This window comes from Cupressus sempervirens, chromosome 2 (genome assembly GCF_028749045.1).
Source record: "Cupressus sempervirens isolate cs-2001-9-10 chromosome 2, ASM2874904v1, whole genome shotgun sequence".
In the NCBI taxonomy this organism is placed as follows: domain Eukaryota; kingdom Viridiplantae; phylum Streptophyta; class Pinopsida; order Cupressales; family Cupressaceae; genus Cupressus; species Cupressus sempervirens.
The window spans coordinates 514116604-514141513 of record NC_143119.1 but is presented as its reverse complement, the minus strand read 5'-3'; the positions used below and the strand labels follow the sequence as shown (position 1 = coordinate 514141513).

The window sequence follows — 24910 nt, the reverse complement described above, 5'->3', positions numbered from 1 at the left end:
TTAAGACAGAGTAATAGTATTGTAGATAAAGTCTAAGCTTTTAAAATGGATGACACTGAATTCAGTGAGTCGCACTTTACAAATTTTCACAAGATTACGCCTGTTAAATAAATATAAAATAAACTTAGTTACTGCAACTATGGGGCAAAGCAAAGTGAAGAAATACTAATCTAGCCATGTAATATCCCAGTTACATAGTTATTATCAATCAATTATGAAGCTGAGAAAACAACATAAAAAATATCAAGGTTTACCATTGTTAATCGATTGCGGGGAGAAAACTTCGAGAATTGGGTTACACAGTGATGGTTTTACGAGTGAGACAGACAACTTCGAAAAAGTTTACGCTATTTAATCCAGGTTCCATTATCAAGGCAGCTCGTGCTCTGAGAATTCCCGAGGGGAACGTATCTCTTACGGGGCCCAGGCCACGAAAAATGAGATTTTATTCATAGAAAGATAACATAGGCTAGTGGCAGAGGGCAGCTGGGGCATCTGAGGAAAATTTGAAAGGTGAGAGTGCCTGAGGAATCGGGGAGCTTGAGATGAGAAAAATCAGAATTTTCTGCTTTTGGTAGGTTGGAATTCTGATCAGCATATTGTTGGCATACAGGGTCTAGGACTTCAATTGTAAAATTGTGAAAAATGATGGATTCGGTAGAGTTGCCGGGCAAATTGGCGATTCTGCCATTCCGGAACAGGGTTCTCCTGCCCGGCGCCATTGTCAGAATCCGTTGCACTTCACCTGCGAGGTAATTTAGATGAAAAAGTTATATATTTAGCTTTGTTGCAGTGAAATTGCAGGCCTAATGGTTATGCATTCTGCTACGATAAATAAACTCGTCGTTTTATAAAAGTTTAGACACATGAACTCAAAAATTGAATCTTAGGGGTATTCGATACTGTTTTAGTGAGGGTATTCCAGTTTGATGACTGATTTGCTTATTTAATGTGATTGATTAGGGTTGTATGTGTTTTTAACTGAATTCTGCCTGTGCTTGTGTCCTGGTTGCGTTTTTCATCGCAGCGTGAAGTTAGTGGAGCAAGAATTGTGGCAGAAGGAGGAGAAAGGTATGATTGGGGTTCTTCCTGTTAGAGATACACAGGTTGCAGAGGGCATCCCTGCTTTGCCTGCCTTGTCACCAGGTATAACTTTATATTTATGTATTAGTACGAGTAGGTGTTGTAATGAGTTGTCGAGTTTTGTTGTTGATAATGTTGACATTTGTGCCATGCTTCAGGTCACATTACAGATATGGGGGAGAGAAATGGAAAAGGTTTTTTGACTACTTCGTCTGATGGTATCAAGTCGCCACAAGATCATCTTCAGTGGCATAAGAGGTTTGTTTGACATTCTACATTGAAAGAAAGAAATGAATCATATTGATTTTTGCAAATCAGTAAAAGGGTTAACTAGGACTTATAAATAAGGTGGAGTTGAATAGTTATATGGTTTGGTAAACGAGTCTAGGCTTATGGTCAGTCATTGTCTAATTTACCAGTGCTTTGTAAATTGATGGATGAAAAGGACTATTATTAAAATGTGAATGACTTGATGCAACAAACATTTGATAAGAGACAAACTAATTGGGAATGCAAACAAACTGCTTTATTAGAGAAACTGAAGTTTGTATGCAGCACGGAGTGTGCGTTCAATCCATACAGTCTTAATGTAGATAAAGGAATTGTTCAATTCATTTATTTTCAGACTGTAGTTTTACTTTTTGAATTTTTCTTACAAAACTTGGCGACTAAAATAACCTATCTAAGGCATGGAAGTACAGACGATGTTCTTAAGCAAAAGCAAAATGAACGATCTTGCCTCCTAAGGGAAAGTAGTCAGTTGAAAGGATATCTAAACTTACCAGGTTCTTGAAACCTGCATAGTCAAACCTCAGTGGGACCTTTGATCTTCTGCAACACAGGCCAAACAATGTTTTGACACCCTCTTTCAAGATATTTGATTATAATGATGCACAGTGCATACCTTCAAATGACTACATGAAAAGACATGAAGTGGTACTGGACAAGACTATGCTATCTATTTATTGTAGCTTTTTTAATGTTTGAATTATTTGTTTATTATTATTTAAAGACAATACTATGAGGATCTAATAAGGCTCCCTCTTTCAAGATATTTGATTATAATGATGCACAGTGCATACCTTCAAATGACTACATGAAAAGACATGAAGTGGTACTGGACAAGACTATGCTATCTATTTATTGTAGCTTTTTTAATGTTTGAATTAATAGCAGTAAAACATTAAGAAACAAGAAAACAACAACTGACATTAACAACTCATGCAGGTTGTAGCAGTCAGAAAGCCAAACACTCGACTAGACAGAAAGAGGACCAATCATTAAAAATAAAAATAATCAGGGAGAACCGACAGCCAACAATAGATCCTACATTCTCCTGAGCACACGCCCTGATCATCCCTCAGCAACTAACACCACAGAATTGAGTTTACTAGACCCATTTCCCATAGCATCTTCCATTCCCTTGACCAGACACCATGCACAATTTCAGATATCACAGCTGCCCTCATCAATTTCCCTCTCTCCAACCTGGGGACTGTGAATGAGTTAAGACACTCCTAATTTTCCTTTGTAATGAATGGCCAACAGATTTAACACAAGTTGGAGTATACTAACAGAACGCAGTTATCCATAGTGTGGCTTCTTTTAACTCCAATTTTATTGCTGCCAGCTCCTCCCCATGTGGTCCAGCAACCTTTTCCTTAATTCTGGTCTAAGCTGTTGGCTTTGTCCACTGGTTTATCATCTATAATTATAGCAATCTCCTGCAAGAGAACAAGCAATTCAGTGCATCCTCTGATCTAATGGGGGAGCTCCTATTTAAAAACAGAAAAGAGAGCATATCTTTTAAGGTAATAGTTGAGGGGATTCGATAGGCCCTCCTGCCCAATTAAGCTAGATATAGATCCTTAGCTGAAACAAACATACAAATACCTAACCAAAATGAACATCAACAAACCCGCATGGGGGCAAACATTAATCCATCCAGATCCACAACGCACTGCAGAAAATTCAGCCAACACACAAACTCAAGGGTCCCTAGAAGGACTTCACCCATGAGCATGACAGGCATCCACTGTACTACCATGACCTTTGGCCTCAAAATTGGCTTTTCCAGCCTAGCATTTTGCAGCCATCACCACATGACACAGTGCCATGTGAATATCACCAACTTGAGAATCAAGAGCTCAAAACTCAGTCCCATCAATAATCAGAAAAATGACAGTATATTAATGCCAAGAAGCAACTGGAATAGGTCTGCAATAATAAAAAATACAAAGTCAAGTTATAACATTAGAGGGTTTGAGAAACAATTGTTGAAGAATCTGAAAGAATAAAAGGCAAAAAAGTAGTTTACAGAAAGGAAAAAATGCTATGAGAAGAAGCCGGACACAGTTTATAAAACGAAAAGAAGAAACAGACCCCTACATCTTGGCACAAAAGCATATCACTAGGATCAACGATCATCTTATGGTCTCCAAGGGCATTTCTTAGGATGTCATCTTTGTAGCAGTAATATTATCAGTATTTTGTACATTCACTATAGAATCAATTTTTATAGTAAAATTTAAGACCAGTAAGGAATACACACTCCATGAATAGTTTGGAATCAATTTGATTTAAATTGCTACAATTTGATTGCTTCACCTCATCTATCACAGGGGTGTTGCTGCTAGAGCTTTACATTTGTCTCGAGGAATGGAGAAGCCAAGTGGAAGAGTCACCTATACAGTAGTGCTTGAAGGATTGTGCAGATTCAAGGTGCTTGAGTTGAATGCAAAGGGTGCTTACCACATTGCACGGGTTTCGGGACTTGATATGACAAGGACAGGTGAAATTTAAATCTTGGTTATATCTCCATTTAGAATCAGTACTTCTGAAAGCATTGAATATCTGTTCATATTTTTGAGTGTATTTTTTGTACTCACTTTTCACATCAATATATTTATAGAAATACATGAACATCTGTTTACCTTTTAATATTTTATATAGATGCGTTGCAGTAGATTAAACAGAAACAAATAAACACAAGAAAGTGTACAAGGCATCACATCCATCACTTTCCTTTGACTCACAATATGATTGTTAAATTGCATCTGTAATACATAAATTGACTCTTCACAGTACTCTTCTACATTTACATTATCCTCCTATTTTGATTGTCTTTTGTTAAACTATATTTTTATGTGATAAGAAATGTTGATCTTTGATCATCACTCCTAGCACTCTCCATTATACTTCCAGCACTCTCCATTAATGATTAAGCATAGTAACACGGGGACGCGTCCCCCCCCTTTTTGCCCGACGTCTCGGAGACTTCAACGCACCGGAGACTTGGGGACTCCGTCTCCCCATCCCCAACGGTGCCACTAGATTCCACCACCTCCACCGAGGATGGGGGACATCCTACTATTCACTATTTGCAAATTCAACTATTTATGTTTAATGTTCGATGTTTAACAAAAGACAATCAAAATAGGAGGATAATGTAAATGTAATTTTAACAGTCTTCAAAACCATGGCACACAGTGTGACAGTCAATGTTTTAGATCACGGGCCTTGTGAGTGGTATCTTGCCAAACAATCAAAGCGCAGATATCACTAGCTTTTTTTTTGATCGACAATATTTCGCTTCAGATTGGAGCTACAAACCAACGAGGCCACAAATCTGAGGGACCTCATCCCCGAATCCAACACCCAAGGCCTGCGAGCACTGAAGCTCAGCAGGGGCACTTAGCCCGAGGGAAGCAACTAAAACACTCCCACCATGGGTCTGAGACAGGGTCTGCGAGCACTCCAAGCCCAGTGACAGTCTGAGAGCTGAACTGGCATTAACATTGTCATCTCCATCTCCATCTCCATCGGCTTGAACACTGTTAGGCTCAAACACCATAATCTCCATCTCCTTTCATGTGCACCATCATCAGCATTAACACTGTCCATATCTCAACAAGCACAACAACCTAGGTGGGCCCAACCATTATCAACACTGTTATTGGGCGAAGCGGGGATTTGAACCTTGGTTGCTCCATTAACAGTGCAACCACTACACCACAAGGTGATCCCATCAGTTGTTACTTTATGATCCATTTCTTTTTTTAGTTGGAGACACCCTTTACTTTGATTATCTGAATTACTAATGTCTTTGGATGTCTGAGTTTCATCCACCCTTTCTTTGATTCCAAATATTAAAATTATCCAGATTCAACAATGAATCATCAAACAAACTTGACAAGTCATCTCATCATATATAGAGTTGTGTGCCCTTGAAATAGATTTAACAATGCATGCACCTTAACCTCTATCATATTATCAAACCTTTAAAAAACATCTCTTCTTTGTCTTCATGATTTTTTTGACTCAATGTATATTTGCTGAGTTTGTCATATGCAGGAATCGATATTTTTTTTGGCCAATTACTATAAACTTTCCCCCATAAGCTTGATTCTAATAACTTCACTAAAAATCTCCACTTCAGTGGGCTTTGCTCTACACTCTGACTCTGAATGACCCAACCTCTATCAATGTCTTCAGTCATAACATTCAGACTATCTAGTCAACCAAGGTACTTCTTTACCTGTTTTCCTGTTTTTGTAATTAATTTATAGAGCATTCCGTAGATTTGTATACAATCTTGTTACTAGTCCTTTAGATATTCTGGGGTTTTTGAAGTCTGAAGCTGAAAACTATTATGTATTACAACCAGTTTTTCCTTTCCTCCATGACATTGGTCATACAGCTTGAAGAGCCACCTTTAGCCAGTTGAATATGCACTCCCACTGGCTGTCAGTTGAGACTAACGACCTTATTCTGCATGGTGACAGTTTGCCATCTACTTCTCTTGCATGAAGAGTATACAGTTTGCCATTGGCTATGATAACCATGGGGGTTACAATTGTCTGTCTAGAGGTTTGAGTGATTTGAGATGTTTTCACCCAAAGACATAGGAGAAGATTTCTAGAGACACCCTCATCATTTTTAATCAATTGACATTTGAGATATTAATTGTCCTCTCCAATCACACAGAGTTGATGTCGAATAAGTGAGACAATGGTTTAGAAGATGTTTACAGCTGATGAGCGTGAATGTATATTTGGTAAATATTCTTATATGCATAAATAAGTGGCTTGTTATGCTTTGCCTTCTCTCTTTTTGATATTCATTATTTTCTGTTTTTGGCATTTAGGATGTTTGTATTTGGCAAAAGATAAAAATTTATGGCAAGTGACATAATCCTAATTGCTGTGTCAAAATTGCACTGCTTTCACTCAACAGGCCATACTGAAATGCAGTCATGTGTTCATGAAACATATATGAATATTTTTCTGTCCATATTTCCCGTATTTGTTCAACTAGATCTTTTTTTAATTCCCTTGACCATGTTAGATTTTGATCTTTTGTCAGTTGTTTATGCAATGTAGAATTGAATATCTTTAATAAGTCAGGGCAAGTGTGGCAACTTTCCTTTGGATGATTGAAAATTTGAAATGACATTAGTGTCTTAGCATTGAAGTCATAGAGTTCAATTCATTTATATATTATCTGTATTCATACATATTAAGAATTTGATGTGTATAGGTTTTAGTTCTAGCTTTGAAATGGGTATTGAAAGTTGTTGCCATGAATTATTGCTTAAGAGTCAGGAGTAACTTTGTTGTGTTATTATTTTTTGGCAGAGATGGACCAGGCAGAACAAGACTCTGAATTGCTTGTACTTTCTCGCCAATTTAAGGCCATTGCGAGCGAATTGATCTCTATACTTGAGCAGGTCATTGGAACACCAGGATCTTTAGATAGATCCTTCTTTATGCAGTGTTCCTTTTCTTAAACTTTTTAGATTTTAAGTCTTCTTTGTTTTCTAATGCAAGAGTAAACATAAAAAATGTTGTCTTATTACTTTGCTTATTCTTATTGCAATGCTATGTTGCTTGGTTGCATTATCACAGTTTGTCTATTTTATAATGTGTTATATTAATATAACAGGATAGATGGAAGCTACAAGAGCTTAGAAAATCTAGAAAATTACAGTAGCAAACCAACAATTTTTTTAGTGAAATTACACAGGAATTTTTATTAGACACGCATTAAATATTAAGGGATGATTATCACAAGATGTTTTGAAGAATGTTCTCAACCTCTTTATCACCTTCCTTAAAACACAACTGTGTCAGAATAAGGAGAACAAGAAATCTCAATAGGAGTACCATTGCTACAGGGAAAAGTTCTAAATTGCACTGCTTGAATTTCCAAGAAGGAAATCATCATGCTAAGTAGCCACCACAAAGCAAAAGCTTGTGGAGTTAAAAATGAACCGAACCAAATTGCATAGGCTGGTACAAGCTTCACCAACCATCACAATGCTAAAAAGCAACCCAACACAAATTTGCAGGTCCTTATTAGGCTGGTACAACTCTATTTAGACTTAAAGTTGAAGTTAAGAGGTAACAATTGATATATCAAGCCCTTCTCGTACTCATCTGCTAGCTTAACAATCTATCTCTCCTTGCGTTCTGTATGCCACTACATCAACAGCATAGAATGATTAAAGTATATTTAAGCCTTAAAGGGGCCAGGAGGAAGCTATATGAATAATAGTACATTCTAGATAGCAGCGAAGGATGGCACTATTACCAAACAATCGAGCAGATTTGTCTGCAATTTACAGAAGCCTAGGACAATGCCAAGTTTAATGTGGCTGAGCAAGATTAGTTTAGTTGAGGCTAATTGTTTTGTCTTTGTCCATAACCAAGGTCTCAAGAACAATCCACACTCATCACCAATTTCAAGATTTAAGATATACTATAGGAACCTGACACTATTTGTAAGTCAGAAACACAAAACAAATGGCAAGCATAATCCAAAGATTATCTAAAACGATTTGAAGCATTAGTCTGAAAGAGTGAACTGTAACCTAAAGGGGTCTAAAGGGGTTCTTGCAGATTCTTACAAGTTACTTGTTTAATCTCACCAGAATACATTCTGTATTTCCCAATTTTTAGGATTTAATAATAAACAATAATAATAAAATTAAAATATAAAAGAACAAAATAAAACTTAAATAAAAAATACAAAAGAATAAAATTAAACATAAATAAAATTTAGTTAAGTTAAATGAATGGTCAAAAGGCATGAAATGAAAATTTGTGACTCCCTCAAACATGAGATATAAAAAGGAGAGGAGAGCATTTGAAAGGGAGAGAGTGGAGGAAGAGAAAAAGGAATGTGTGAGTAAAGAAATAATTAATAGAAGAGAAAAAAAAATGAGAAGAAAATAAGGAAGTGACTCCTTCACGTTAAGGAATTAACCTAATAATCTACAGGTCTACGGGTGCAGATTGAGCCTAACTCTCATTGGCATATACTCCATTAAGAGGGCATGGTAATTACTTATACAGTTATACCTACTCTAGAGGTGCCGGTGATCAGAAGGAACAGCTTTTAGTTTTACCTAACCAACCTTAGTTAATGCTAACTAATGTTATCCTAAGGTTGCTGACTTTGAGTATTTTAATTACCTGTTAATGCCAAGGGTGATGTCCCTTAAGGGACACACCCTATGATATGGGTATATAGGCGGGGTTGAGATGGCAGTCTGGGTACACACAAAAAGAATCTACAGTCTGACCTCCAGGTCTTCCAGTCCTCATGTGTTATCTACTGAATATCAGAACTTCATTCCAGTTATATATCAGGATCCTCAGTTGTATCTTCAGCATAGTAAATCCTTAATATCAGTTTCACTGTCTGGGTTATTTGTGCCTATCTTTCTCTGCATTAGAAGTCTGATTTGTCATCAGAATCTGTAGAAGTTTACATGGTATCAGAGCCCTGTTATCAGATCTAGGGCTCTGCAGATTGTCACATATCAGACCTGTTCATATCCAGTAGTTATTCTTCTTTTCCAATGGCATATACAATCAGGCCTGAGGACATATTTGATGGAAAGGAACATTTTGAAGCATGGAAATTCAGAATCTTGATGACTCTCGAAGAAAATAATGTTAGACAGTTTGTTGATGGAGCATCCAAACAGCCATTTGTTGAACCTCACAAATCCATATGGTCCAATGGTAACAGGAAAGCCATTCAAATCATCTTGGATGAGTTAAGAATGACATAGTACCTATGCTTACAAAACACTTAATTGCCTATGATATGATGAATGCATTACAAAATGCATTTGAAGTAAATAATGCAACGAGGGTCCTTGCACTAAAGAGACAACTAAATCACATCCAAATAAAAAAGGGAGAATCAATAAACTCCTACTTTCTAAGAGTTTCTGGTATTAGAGATGAATTGGCAAGCATAGGAACCATCATAAATGACACCGAATTAACGCTCATGGCTTTAGATGGACTGCCAGAATCATGGGAAACATTTGCACAAGGAATTAGTGCTAGAGATCAGCTGCCAGATTTTAATAGACTTAAGAATGATTGTCTTCAGGAAGAATCAAGAAAACTAAAGAAGGGAGGAAAACCTAAAATGGAAGATGAAGAACTTCATGTTCTTAATGCCAACTCTTACAAAGGCAAGAAAAAACATTTCAAGAAAAATAAAGAAAATCAGAAGAACGGGAAGTCCAAGAAAGACCTATCTAAAATAAAATGTTTTAAATGTGAAAAAATTGGACACTTTAGATCAAATTGTCCAGAAAACTCTAAACAAGCAGCAAATTGCACAAATATTGTTAGAGAAGAAGAAACTTATGATCTGGAGAATCGGGTTTTGTATTCTTCCTTATCAAATGAAATCTCAAATAAGGCATGGGTAATAGATAGTGGATCCTCCAGGCATATAACAGGATACAAAGAAACTCTAGATTTCTTGTCCGAGAAAGTTAATGATGAAGTTACTATTGGTGATAACTTAGTACATTCAGTTAAAGGAATTGGTAGCTGCACTTTGAAGCTAAAAACAAGAAATACTCTCCTTTTGAAAGATGTACTATATGTACCAGGAATAAAAAGGAACCTAATATCAATTACAGCGTTAGAAGATGATGGACACAATGTTGCATTCATGGATGGCAAAGTAGTAACTTGGGCTAAGAATTCTTCCATCAAGAAAGCTAAAGTAATTGGTCAAAGAAAGGGATATTTGTATGAACTAAATATAGAACCCATTCAAGCCCTTGTTCATAAAGCAGAAGATTCAATTGAAATATGGCACAGAAGATTAGGGCACCTAAACTTTAAAACCCTATCTACTATGGAGAAGATGGTTACCAGATTAGCAAAATTAAAACAAGATCACCCTAGTATTTGCAAAGGATGTGCCTTAGGTATAAGTACTAGAAGACCTTTTCATGATAGTACTAGAAAAACAAATAATGTACTAGAATTAATTCATTCAGATTTATGTGGACCCATGTCTGTTCCCTCCCTTGGAGGGTTCTGGTATTATGTTTTGTTCATAGATAACTTCTCTAGAAAAACATGGATTTATTTTTAAAAATGCAAAGAATCAGAAGAAATCTTACAAAGATTTAAGGAATTCAAAGCATTAACTGAAATTTTTTCAAGATATAAAATTAAAACCCTTAGAACAGATAATGGAGGAGAATATACCTCATATTTGTTTAATTTTTTTTGTAAAGAATCAGGGATCAAGAGGGAGTATACTGTTCCTTATAACCCTGAACAAAATGGGGTAGCTGAAAGAAAAAATAGGACAATTATAGAAGCTGCTAGGGCTATGATTTTTGACCAAAACCTAGAATACTATCTTTGGGCAGAAGCCTCTTGTACTGCTGTATACATCCAAAATAGAAGCCCTCACTCCTATCTTAAAGATAAGACCCCTGAAGAAGTATTTACTAAAATAAAACCTAATATAAGTCATCTCAGAATATTTGGATGTCCTGTGTATATTCATGTGCCAAAAGAAAAAAGAACCAAATTGGAACCATCTGGAAGGAAGGGTATTTTTGTAGGGTATAGTGAAACTTCTAAAGCATATAGAATTTTTATACCTAGACAAAAAACTATTGAACTTAGCAGGGATGTAGTCTTTGAGGAAGATCTTGCATTTAAAAAGGCAATAAATTCTCATGAACCCTCTTCTTCACCTGATTCTGAAAGCATAAGTGAGTTTGAATCCCAGAGGGAGAACTTAGAAGAGGTTGAAGATGAAGTAAACCTTGAAGAAAGTTCAAAGAAAAGACCACTTTGGGCCATAAAAACAGTTGAAGTAGCTCAAGATTTTGCTGCACCTTTAGGATTAGTTAGAGAAAGTAAAAGACCTAAAAGATTATCTGGTTATACAGCAAATATGATTGATTTATCCAAAACAAAGCCAACCAATCCTTCTGATGCAATTAAACATCCTGCCTGGAAAGAAGCTATGACAGAAGGATATGTTGCATTCATGGATGGCAAAGTATTAACTTGGGCTAAGAATTCTTCCATCAAGAAAGCTAAAGTTGCATTCATGGATGGCAAATATGTTGCATTCATGGATGGCAAAGTATTAACTTGGGCTAAGAATTCTTCCATCAAGAAAGCTAAAGTAATTGGTCAAAGAAAGGGATATTTGTATGAACTAAATATAGAACCCATTCAAGCCCTTGTTCATAAAGCAGAAGATTCAAATGAAATATGGCACAGAAGATTAGGGCACCTAAACTTTAAAACCCTATCTAGTATGGAGAAGATGGTTACCAGATTACCAAAATTAAAACAAGATCACCCTAGTATTTGCAAAGGATGTGCCTTAGGTAAAAGTACTAGAAGACCTTTTCATGATAGTACTAGAAAAACAAATAATGTACTAGAATTAATTCATTCAGATTTATGTGGACCCATGTCCGTTCCCTCCCTTGGAGGGTTCTGGTATTATGTTTTGTTCATAGATAACTTCTCTAGAAAAACATGGATTTATTTTTTAAAATGCAAAGAATCAGAAGAAATCTTACAAAGATTTAAGGAATTCAAAGCATTAACTGAAATTTTTTCAAGATATAAAATTAAAACCCTTAGAACAGATAATGGAGGAGAATATACCTCATATTTGTTTAATTTTTTTTGTAAAGAATCAGGGATCAAGAGGGAGTATACTGTTCCTTACAACCCTGAACAAAATGGGGTAGCTGAAAGAAAAAATAGGACAATTATAGAAGCTGCTAGGGCTATGATTTTTGACCAAAACCTAGAATACTATCTTTGGGCAGAAGCCTCTTGTACTGCTGTATACATCCAAAATAGAAGCCCTCACTCCTATCTTAAAGATAAGACCCCTGAAGAAGTATTTACTAAAATAAAACCTAATATAAGTCATCTCAGAATATTTGGATGTCCTGTGTATATTCATGTGCCAAAAGAAAAAAGAACCAAATTGGAACCATCTGGAAGGAAGGGTATTTTTGTAGGGTATAGTGAAACTTCTAAAGCATATAGAATTTTTATACCTAGACAAAAAACTATTGAACTTAGCAGGGATGTAGTCTTTGAGGAAGATCTTGCATTTAAAAAGGCAATAAATTCTCATGAACCCTCTTCTTCACCTGATTCTGAAAGCATAAGTGAGTTTGAATCCCAGAGGGAGAACTTAGAAGAGGTTGAAGATGAAGTAAACCTTGAAGAAAGTTCAAAGAAAAGACCACTTTGGGCCATAAAAATAGTTGAAGTAGCTCAAGATTTTGCTGCACCTTCAGGATTAGTCAGAGAAAGTAAAAGACCTAAAAGATTATCTGGTTATACAACAAATATGATTGATTTATCCAAAACAGAGCCAACCAATCCTTTTGATGCAATTAAACATCCTGCCTGGAAAGAAGCTATGACAGAAGGATATCAACCAATTATGAAAAATGATGTTTGGGAAATAGTTCCAAGGCCAAAAGGAAAATCCATTGTTTCTTCTAAATGGATATTCAAAATAAAGCATGCCGTTGATGGAAGCATTGAGAAATATAAAGCCAGATTTGTAGCTAGAGGTTTTTCTCAGAAAGAAGGAATCGATTATGAAGAAACCTTTGCTCCTGTAGCCAGATATACTACTGTTAGAGCTGTCTTAGCTATAGCCGCCTCTAAGGGATGGAAGGTACATCAGATGGATGTGAAGACAACATTTCTCAATGGGAAGGTTTATGAAGAAGTCTTTATAGAGCAGCCAGAAGGATTTGAAACCCATGATCCAAATGCCTTTGTTTGCTGATTCAAGAAAGCTCTTTATGGGTTTAAATAGGCTCCCAGGGCTTGGTATGAAAGGATTGATAAATATCTCACTGGCGTAGGATTCTCTAAGAATGAAGTTGATTCAAACTTGTATTATAAAAAGGATAGAAATGGTATGGTAATATTGATATTGTATGTTGATGATTTATTAATCATAGGTGATGATCATCTTATTGATCAGTGCAAGAAAGATCTTATCAGAGAATTCGAGATGAAAGACTTGGGTCTTCTCCATTACTTTCTAAGATTGGAAGTGCAACAGAATGCTAATAGTATCATATTGAATCAAAGGAAGTACACTTCAGATATCTTGAAGAAATTCGGAATGTGGAACTGGAACTGCAAGTCCATGTCTTCTCCAATGGAGACCAATTTGCATAAACTTAAAGAAGCAGCTGCAAAATCACCTCCAATAGATTCTACTCACTACAGGCAGATAATTGGGTCTCTGATGTACCTAGTAAATACAAGACTTGATATTTGCTATGCGGTTCATGCTTTAAGTTAGTTTATGTGTGAACCTAAGGAGATTCACCTAGTTGCTATTAAACACATTATGAGATACCTACAAGGTACTCTTAATTATGGACTCAAGTATGAAAGAATTGCTTTAGATTTGCATGGATTCACTGATTCAGATTGGGGTGGAAGTGTTAAAGACAGGAAAAGTACTTCAGGATGCTGTTTCAGTTTAGGATCGGCTATGATTTCATGGATATGTAGAAAGCAGTCTTAAGTAGTTCAGAGCTCCACAAAAGCTGAATACATTGCTACAGCAATGGCCTCTTGAGAACCGGTATGGTTGAGGAAGTTGCTTGTGGGATTATTTGGACAAGCCATGAATCCTACGATCATTTACTGTGATAATCAGAGTTCCATCAAGCTCTCAGTGAATCCAGTTTTCCATGATAGATCCAATCATATTGAAATTCCTTACCATTATGTAAGAGATATGGTAGACAAGAATTTTGTGAAATTGGAATACATTTGTACTGCAGATCAGATAACAGATATACTCACCAAACCTCTATCTAGAGTAAAGATAGAACATTTCAGAAAGAGACTTGGTATGGTTTAGTTGTAATTCATTTTTGTACTATTTGATTATTAATAAAATGATTAAATTTTATTTTGTCAAACTATTGACTGTTATGGGCTCCACCATATGTAATCATTATTTGAGAGGTGACGATCTCTGAAATAATGAATACTTGTGCAATAGGCATTATGAGAGGTGACGATCTCTTAGATAATGTCCTAACAGTAGATTTTATTGTAAGATCCAGGTGAATTTTAGATCATCTTGTGACATTGACTTGTTCATGGGTCACAAATTGGATAAAGTAAGAATTTTGGAAATTCTTCAGGTTTATCCTGTATTGTGGTAGATCTTAAATTCAGGATCTAGTTGTGATTTAGAAGTACTAGCTTCTATGAGTCTCAACATGTGTTTTATCACTAGTAGCAGTGATTTGTCATATCACAGGTTTAGTAATATGACTTTGTATCATAACTGTTATGATACTATGTAGAGTTAGACAGATATGGAGTATTAATTCTTGCTTAACATCTATATTGATGTTACTAGTTATAATTTCTCTCTGTAGGATTATCAGGTTAAGAGGGAGTGTTAAGTAATTAACCTAATAATCGACAGGTCTACGGGTGCAGATTGTGCCTAACTCTCATTGGCATATACTCCATTAAGAGGGCATGGTAATTACTTATACCTACGCTAGAGGTGCCAGTGATCAGAAGGAACAGGTTTTAGTTTTACCTAACTAACCTTAGTTAATTCTAACTAATGTTATCCTAAGGTCGCCGACTTTGAGTATTTTAATTACCTGTTAATGCTAAGGGTGATGTCCCTTAAGGGACACACCCTATGATATGGGTATATAGGCAGGGTTGAGAAGGCAGTCTGGGTACACACAAAAAGAATCTACAGTCTGATCTCCAGGTCTTCCAGTCCTCACGTGTTATCTGCTGAATATCATAACTTTATTCCAGTTATATATCAGGATCCTCAGTTGTATCTTCAGCAAGTAAATCCTGAATATCAGTTTCACTCTCTGGGTTATTTTGTGCCCATCTTTCTCTGCATTAGAAGTCTGATTTGTCATCAGAATCTGTAGAAGTTTACATTTCAAAGGGCAAAATTTGTGAAGTGCTGTGACTCTTTCAAAGAGCAATGATTATGAGGTGTTGTGACTCTTTTAACGTGTAGGAATGATGAAGGCTGGTAATTGTGGAAGGTTGTGAGTTGTGATCATTGCAAAGGGCAACCATGAAGAAGAGGTGTGACTCTTCCGCACATTGGAAGATATAAAGGGGAGGAGGTTTCATCTGAGGAGACATCCAAGGGAGAGTCATTTGGGGAATAATATTTCAACTCAGCAAAACAATTATATCCAGAATGTGTGCCCACTGAACTTTAAAACAGATTCCTTCGTTTTAGAAAACCATTCTGAAGCACATCAACGCTCTTGCCAGAATTTTAATAAGATCTGTTTATGAAAGGTCTATTGACAGAACTGGACTCTCGTAAATACAAATGTGAAATGGAGCTTTGAACACGTGCTGGTGTCTTCTCTGTATTTTGTGTGCAATATTAGATTACCTTTGACTTTAGCAACCTGTCTCTTTGATACCTGACTTCTTCCACCACTGTGATAGATCTTCAGCCTCATACCTATGGAACTCTGGCACCAATAGGTCTTCTGTCGTCTGGGACGTGCAACAAGACTTATGGTGATTGATGGGTTGTTGCTGTCACCACTTCAACCGATACCCACTGTGATGAGTTGACTCATGTAACAGACTCAGGTTTGGTGTATGAGTGCTCTGGAAGTCAAAATGAGAGGGCTGGCAGGGGCTACATGCCAGGAGTATACACTGAGTTTTTTGTATGAGTTTCCTTTGCATCCATTGGATGCAGAAGCTATCCAATATCCTCCATTCCCTTCTATATCGAGTCCTATAAATATATAGTTTCTCTCGATGTTGGCCAGATAGATAAAACTGTAAACACCTCAAAGGAGGTTGGCCAAAAGGGCCATGACAAACAAAGCATTTAGTTTTCCTTTGCTGTCAGCTTGAAGAAAAATGATATGACAAATCATTTAATAATTTTATTCATTTATTTAATATTGGTTTACAAAATTAATTCTAGCAAGTAAAAAGAGCTGAGCTTCCTGATCGGAGACATCACAGTCCACCTACCCCCGAAGTTGCTTGTCCTGAAGCAACTTCAAACTTGAATGTTTGGCTTCCACACTTTCCCATGCTGCTTCTTCAGTTCCTCATCGGAGACTACCTCTATAGTGAAGTCATCCCTTTCCCAAACACCTATAACTTAGATGCCATTATTCCCTGTAGTGCGATATAGATTTTTCCTTTGTAGTTCATTTTAAGATATCTCTAATTGGATTTAGCTTTGGAGGCAACGCGTTCATCTGAGGAGATTTATTTGATAGCATAATCTGAGCAGATTTATTTGATAGCATACGAGATGCTTGCTTGGAATTCAACTTGTCCTTAGTCACTGAATTGTCAAAACTCAAAGCCCTTTTGATGGCTTCTTGCAAAGAACTTGGATCAGATGCACTCATTGTTGAGTTTTATAGATTGTTTTCTGCAAATGTAATAACTCTCCCATTTATTTTTGTGTATTCCAAATGCAGATTTGAATGGCTTATAAATATGAGAGGAGGAGACATGTCTCTATGGTTAATCATCATTTAGATAATATATTAACAATTATATATATAACCATATATATAAGTAGATATAAGAGTATTTGTCTAAATGATGATTGACCAATAACCATAAAAGAATTATCTCCAGGTCAATTCAATCCGACTGATGCTACAACCTTAACACTCTCTCTTAGCTATGGGAGGATTGTTATAGAACACATAATACTCCCAAGCATATGAAGAGATATCATCTCAATATGATATTCAGAATGGCATATTTAAGGATATCAACATATATCCATCAACTTAGATGTTATCTTTCAATACCGAAGTATGATTCAACAAGAAATATTAATCATATGATTTTCATCATACTTATATTCTTTTGGTATGTGCACTGGCATCAAATCCATGATGCCTACCAAAATAATATGTTATATCTTAGAAAGATATGTGTTATTTGATCTCCAAACACTAAGTTATATGAGAAGGATATAGTTTTTAGATCTCCGACACACTCTAGGACAACAACTGAATGTTGTCAATCAGATAACAAACATGATCTTAGTGACATCAACTTAATGCAGTCTGTCATGATACGTTCGTTATCATAATCTCTGACACATTTTGAGACAACAATGTAGTCTATCATGATAATAGAACAAGAACACAAGAACAACAAATGTAGTATCATGATCTCTAACACATTTCGAGACAACAACTGAATGTAGTCTATCATGATATGTTTGTTATCATAATCTTTGGCACATTGTAGGACAACAACTTAATGTAGTTCATTATGATGACAAGTAATTAAAATATCATGATCTCCATCATAACAAGTATCGTGATCTTCGGCACTCTGGGACACCAACTTAATGTAGTCTATCATGATACGTTCGTTATCATGATCTTCGACACTCCAAGACAACAACTTAATGTAGTCTATCATGATGACTGGTCAAGCCATTGTTAAGATCGTCACCTTACAATAGCGACCATACACAAACATTGATCAAAGATCGTTACCTCTCATGATGTTTTCCAATATAATCATGTATTAACTCACATGATATCCACCATGATCCAAGTTAGAGGGTGGATCCACCATAGCTGCTCCTAGAGGTTGGAACAAGGTTTTTCACCTCAGACTTCTCTCTCACAAAGGAGAGGGAATTACAAAGAATTTTACTTCAAGCTTCTCCCTCATAGAAAAGAGATCATTAACAAGGGATCACACCTCAAAATTTTCCTTCTAAACAACAATCTTGGGAAGTTAGGTCCTCTCGTTACTCCCTTAGAGGCTCTCTTCACCCAAGGATGCCCGTCGGACTCCCCCTAAATCTGATATCAATCTTCCAACTCTCTGGTGATAATTCATAATCTCCTCATGATGTACACAGGGTTAGGCTAATCAAAAATCATGCAATCACACATGTATTTTTAGACTCCCTCTGAATATCAATATTCTGAGCTCCTACGTTGCCTTTGAAGAAGTGTTAGACTTTCTCTTAATGTAGAAGGATACTTCATAATCTCAATCATCAAGGATATTTGCTTCAAGAGCTTCACTTTATCCAGCCTGATCATTAGATGACTAATGAATTTTAGATCACATCTTCTTTGGAGCTATTGTCATAAGATTGAGTTTGCACAATATTTGGTAGAATGTGTAAAGTACTGACCTTCTTTTCCTCTAAGAACATCCTTAGACATAAAGGAAAAAATCAAGGCAAATAACTCTTATAGTATGTATATAATTACAAATAATATATATTAGTCTCTATCATTTGTAGTCAACTATCAACAAACTATCAAACTATCAACATTCTTTCTGATATTCATTTTGCAGCGGTGTGTTAACTTTCCTTTGATTCAAAATGTGTTTAGATGGAGAAGAAGGTCCATTCTACATTGGCACAGGATGCATGCACCGCAGGGATGTTTTATGCGGAAAGGAACCACAAGATTTAGTTAAATCGTCTATTGAATTTGCAGATTTGAAAATGGAAAGATCAAGTTCATCCTAGATATTATGTAAAGCAACAACTCTCGCCGGTTGCACTTATGAGAACTCTTTTTGGGGCAAGTAGGTTGGCACGATCTATGGGTGTGCAATATCAAGCACCTGCTTTCGAAGATAACGTCTTTTGTTTAATTCCATCTTCCATGGTGTTTGATACCATGATTTATACGTTTCATACAGGATATCATTTAGTTCTCTTCTGAATTGCGTGGCTTCCTATAATAGAGATATGATCCACGTTATAGATATAATCCATCACAGTGGCTACTGGATACAAGTAGATATAGCTCCTTTGTATTATATCGTATCTTCTATTCTTTCTTTAGGTATTCCTGTCCAGAAATCTGCTTCCCTTACTCTATAGCACTTCTACAAATCTTGAATAAGAGGGATATGCCCAGTTGTATGGTGCTTCGCCTGGAACTTTGGCTGTATATTGGGTCAACTAATTCCGAATATACCACATCTCTTAGTCTGGTTTAAATATACGTATTCTGATCTATTATCTCTTATTCTTTATTTCTTCCATCTCTTGTTAAGGTATTAGGTCTTTGTGTATCCAATTTATTGAATCTGCACACACACATTATCTTAGATTGATATGTGATTTCTATAATGGGTCTAAACTACTTCAAGCTGTATAGTACGCAGACAATGATTAAATTCAAACAGTTGTCCCTTACACTGTCTTCTTTTATAAATTGTTTCGCAGAATGAATGCAGTTATGCACTTAATTACCGATCGATAATTTAATATGATTCTCGCCATATGAAACCCACTTGATCAGTAGTCACACGTAGATGTCTATAACTTACTGCCTTTCACCATTGAATAGATATTTACATTTGCAGTCTGGCTTTGATACCATGTTGAGTTTTATAGATCGTTTCCTACAAATGCAATAACACTCCCATTTATTTCTGTGTATTCCAAATGCAGATTTGAATGACTTAAAAATATGAGAGAAGACATGTCTCATCATGAGCCATGTCTCTATGCTTAATCATCATTTAGATAATATATTAATAATTATATATAGAACCATATATATAACCTAAGTCACAGGGTTTGCCGAATTTTTGGCTTGAGGTTAGGAATTTGGCGAACCCATAAAAACGAAAAAATATCCTTGAAATTCATCATTGAATTCGTATGGAGTTGTTTTTTGGATTATGAGGCAAAACAACTTATAAAATAATGCCCTTCGTCTGCTGAAAATGCATCGAATCATATCTGAAGCTCAGCTAGGGAAAAATGCATTGGGAATAAGATTGTCTGAATATCCAGTCGTGTTTGAAGTTCATGTCGTGTTTGTTTGCTCCAGCCTCCTGTCGTTTACCTCGTCTTCACTTTGTTAGTCATTTACTCTCGATTTAGAAAACCTTTGTGTACACTTTCAGTCGCTTGTGCTTCCACTTCCAGCTGACGGCCTGACAGTCTCTTCAGCAATGAACATTTTTTATTTATTTGTTTAGGTTTGAACGTTTAATAAGGTTATAATAATAAATGTTATTTTTAGGATTAGATTTCAATGTTTTATAAGATTATAACAATAAATGTTATTTTTATTATTGTAATTTTGTAAATATTTGTATCACTATGTATTTATCATAGGGAAACATTTATATTTAATGTATATTTATTTATTTATTATTAGTGAAATGTTAATATTTTGTATGTATTATATTTGTTTATGATTATTAATTTATTAATTATTACAATATTTTATTATTATTATTTTGATTTTGTAATATTCACAATTTTATTTTATTAGTAAAGATTAAATAGAATGATTATTAATTTTTATTATAATTTTGTTTATTAGCAAAGAAAAGTAAAAAAATTATATCATACTTTACAATCGTCTCCACAAAGTTATAGACCCTCTCATAACTAGGAATTGAGATCATATTATTTATATATTTTAAAAAAATTATATAAGGCAAATTTATTGTCAAATTTTTTCCAATTTTTTTGCCTTGCTGAACTTTAGCCAAACTTCATAGTTGTCGAACTCGAACTCGAATTCCAACCTTGTGACTTAGCATATAATTTGTCTAAGTGATGATTGACCAATAACCATAAAAGAATTGTCTCTAGGTCAATTCAATCCGACTGAAGCTACAACCTTAACATTCATTAACCTTTCATGGGTTTCAGCTAGGCCTTCCACATGAAAACTATGGGTCTTTTTTCTGAAAATTGGAAATCACTATGCCACATAGTCTCCACCTTCTCTTGTTACTTTAGCTGTGCTAATTCTCCAAAATGAGTCTTAGGTTCTGTCTTGTCGAATCTGTCTATCAGTCTTTGGCTGTCTTCCAAGATGGTGACAGAATCATGCCCTTTTGTTATCATGCCATGGTACCACCATCCATGAGCCTCTCCTTCAAGATGCAAGGTGTCTAATTGGATAGCCTTTTCTTCAAGCATCAGGTTCTTTGAGAAATATATATCTAATTTCTGCAACCAAGCTCACTTAGGAATCGCCAACAGAGTATTGATTTTTCCCAAACAATGCTAAATGTCTTTCTTCTCTTTACAACTTCTGCTTCTCTGCTCAGTAGCTTCCTTCATTGCATCGAAATCCTTGAAGGTCAAATAATTGCATCTGGTAAGGCTTAAGGTGCAGTATGCATCATGAAATCTTGTAGTGTCTTCCTCTGATTTAGTTATTCTTCCCCAACACCTACTACTGCTTCTCTGTCAAAAAAAGGCCTGAAAGTGATTTTATTAACTGAAGTACTCCCACAACTAGCTGAAGTTTTTCCTCCACCAGATCTTCTGCCATCAATATCATTTTGAATGGGCCCATCAGCACTTAGTCGCTGGCTCATTCCTCTAAAAAGTTGAACTATCTCCCTCATACTATCCTTACATTGGTGTGGATCTCTCTGATTTCTGTTATGAAAAACCGATGCTATATTAAACAGAGATGATGAAAGCTTCTTATATAGATTTACAAAGACCACATTTCTAAAAGAAACAATCATGAACTAATGATGGAAATAGAAACTACCTAATAAACTAAAGACTAACTAAAATGACCCTATAAAGAAATATTACAATTTTCTAATATCCTCCCTTAATGGTCATCCTCTCCCTTAATGATCATCCTCTAACTATCCTACAAAAGATTGCACACGTCTTGTGGTCATGAATTATTTAGAACATTCTACTTGTGCTGAGACCCTCCCATGATCTGATAATGTTAATGACTTAGAAGCCATCCAATCTGATTCTGGGTAACATACGCATTTCTCCTTGCAGCCAGAGACATCGAGTTGAAACTGAAACCAAGATTTTGAAAATCACCAAACTCTTTTTGCAGATTAGCGCTATGCTCCAAATCAAATTGCAAGATGATTCACCAAGAACTTTTGTAGATGAACACTACAACTCAAAATAGACTGCAAAAACCATGATATTTTTAGAAGAAAAATCTGAAAAAGTAGACACGATCTTTGAGGTGAAAAATTAATCAAAACTAGACAACGGAATTTGAGACATGGATCGAATAATATAAAGTTTTGTTTTAGAGGGAAAAAATGTAAAACCCAATAGATAATTTTTGAGAAAGAATTATTAAAACCCAACAAATAATCTTTTAAGGGGAAAAATATGAAAATCCACTAGAAATTTTTAAGGGAAAAAATTATGAAAACGCATAAGAGAAACCTTCATGTGGCAAAACATGAGACTTGCATGGTAAAACAACACAACATGCAAGTAGATGCATGGAATTTTTGGGGAAAATTTTAGATCAAAAGAGGACCAATTTTTTCTTAAAAATTTTGCCAAATTTATTGATATTTTATTGATCCGCTTTGATACCATGTTATAATTGATGTTGTTGTATTAAACATAAGAGATGAAAGCTCCTTATGTAGATTTACAAAGGCATTGTTTCTAAAATAAACAATTGTTAACTAAAGACGGGAATAGAAACTGTCCAATAAACTAAAGATTAAAAGAAACAATCATTAACTAAAGACTGGAATATAAACTATCTAATAAACTAAAGTCTAACTAAGATGACCACTAAAGAATATCACGAAGTAATTGGTAAAAATCTTACTTGTTATTAACAGATACTGAAAGGTCATTATATACAAAAAAATAAAACGATGTTTCCTTAGGGAACAATCATAAAGAATATAAACATTCTATTCTAACAAAGAAAGCTAAAAAAGCGAAAGCTAATTAAAGCTAACTAGATATTTACAATAGATTACCATTAACTAATAATAGACGATTATCTATTATCGTAATACCCTCCCTTAATGGTTAATCTATCTAGAACACCAAGATGTCCTCTGAATTTGACAAACTTATTAGGACCAAGAGGCTTGGTGAGAATGTCTGCAGTTTGATCTATGGTAGAAACATCCTGCAAATCTATAGTCCCATCTTCAACCAGCTGTTGTATGTAATGACAGTGAACATCCACATGCTTGGTTTGTTAATGGAAGACTGGATTTCGTGCTAACTTGATAATGCCTTCGTTATCAACAAACAGAGTAATCGGTCTTGTTGGTGACATCTGCATATCCCCAAGCATCAGACGAAGCCAAATAGCTTCACATCCTGCCTTAACAGTCCCTTTGTATTCGGCTTCTGTAGAGGAGAGAGAAATTGCCTGCTGCTTCTTATTGGTCCATGCGACTGCACCGGATCCCAAATTGAACACATATCCAGAAGTTGACTTTTTATCATCAACAGAGCTTGCCCAATCTGAATCTGTTAACCCATTGAGTTTAGGATTAGAACTTCAAGAGTACAGAAGTCCATAATCTGAAGTGCCCTTCACATAACAAAGGACATGCTATGCTGCCATCCAATGATCAGCCTTAGGAGTTGTCATAAAGCATGAGATATAGCTGACTGCGAAGCTGATATCAAGCCTAGTAGTAGAGAGGTAGATGAGGCTGCCTACTAGTTTCCTGTATGTAGTATCATCAATGGAAGGAGAATCAGATTGTGTGGATAACTTGAGACCTTTCTCCATAGGTGTAGATGCAGGCTTGCAATCCTGCATATGGAATTTGTCTAATAGGGCCCTGGCATATTTGGATTGAGAAATGAATATACCAGAAGACTGTTGCCAAACTTCAACACCTAGGCAATAATGCATGAGCCCAAGGTCAATCATATCAAAAGATTGGCATAAATTCTGTTTGATTCCTTGAATCAAAGATGCCGAACTGCTAGTGATGATCAGATCATCCACATAAATAACCAGAAGGATGATGTCATTGTCACTAGTCTTGATGTACAGATTTGAGTCTAAAGAACTCCTCTTGAAGCCTTGATCACTGAGTTACTTATCAATTTTGATGTACCATGCCCAAGGGGCTTGCTTCAAGCCATAGAGAGCTTTTACCAATCTGAGAACTTGATGGTCTTTACTAGCGACCTTGAAACCAGGAGGCTGTGTCATGTAGACCTCTTCATGGAGATTACCATATGGGAAAGCACTCTTGACGTCCACCTAATGGACCTTCCAGCTAAACTGTGCTGCCATGGCTAGGACTAAATTGATTGTGCTCGTCTTTGCAGTAGGATCAAATGTCTCCTCATAATCAATGCCTTTGTAAAGTTTCTTAAAATTCTGTAACCTTTTATTTAGACTTTTATTTCAGTCCTTGATTGTTGAGAATGGTCTTCTAATTTCTGAATATTGAGGAAGTTGACACCTATCTTTAATGCTGATACAGTAATGAATATTTGACCTTTGATTGAATGGGAGTATCTCTGAATTAATCACAGGATATAGATGCTTAGAGGAGCAAATTTAATTGTAACTGTGTGTCCTCAAACTACACCGATAACCTTCCTATATATCCTTGCTAAAGGGTATGTCCCTCAAAGGGACACGTCCCTTTCTAAGTTACCATAATTAATCTTCTTAAAAGTCAATGATCAGAAAGATAAACATAATAACATCTAACTAACACAATGT

General features: G+C 35.7%; 1 protein-coding gene across 2 annotated transcripts in view; it reads left to right on the top strand.

The window, feature by feature from the left end:
• The first annotated feature begins 231 nt into the window (after nucleotides 1–231).
• Nucleotides 232–24910, top strand: part of LON2 (lon protease 2) — an 83301-nt gene continuing 58622 nt past the window's right edge. Inside the window, exons 1-6 of one of the 2 annotated variants that reach the window (XM_089814408.1) lie at nucleotides 232–513; nucleotides 614–752; nucleotides 1028–1146; nucleotides 1242–1341; nucleotides 3705–3874; nucleotides 6720–6811. In XM_089814408.1, the coding sequence (XP_089670534.1) occupies nucleotides 646–752; nucleotides 1028–1146; nucleotides 1242–1341; nucleotides 3705–3874; nucleotides 6720–6811 (588 nt within the window). In that variant the 5' untranslated portion in view covers nucleotides 232–513; nucleotides 614–645. Of the gene's footprint in view, nucleotides 753–1027; nucleotides 1147–1241; nucleotides 1342–3704; nucleotides 3875–6719; nucleotides 6812–24910 lie in introns of both variants that reach the window. The other variant, XM_089814407.1, reaches the window with a different exon arrangement.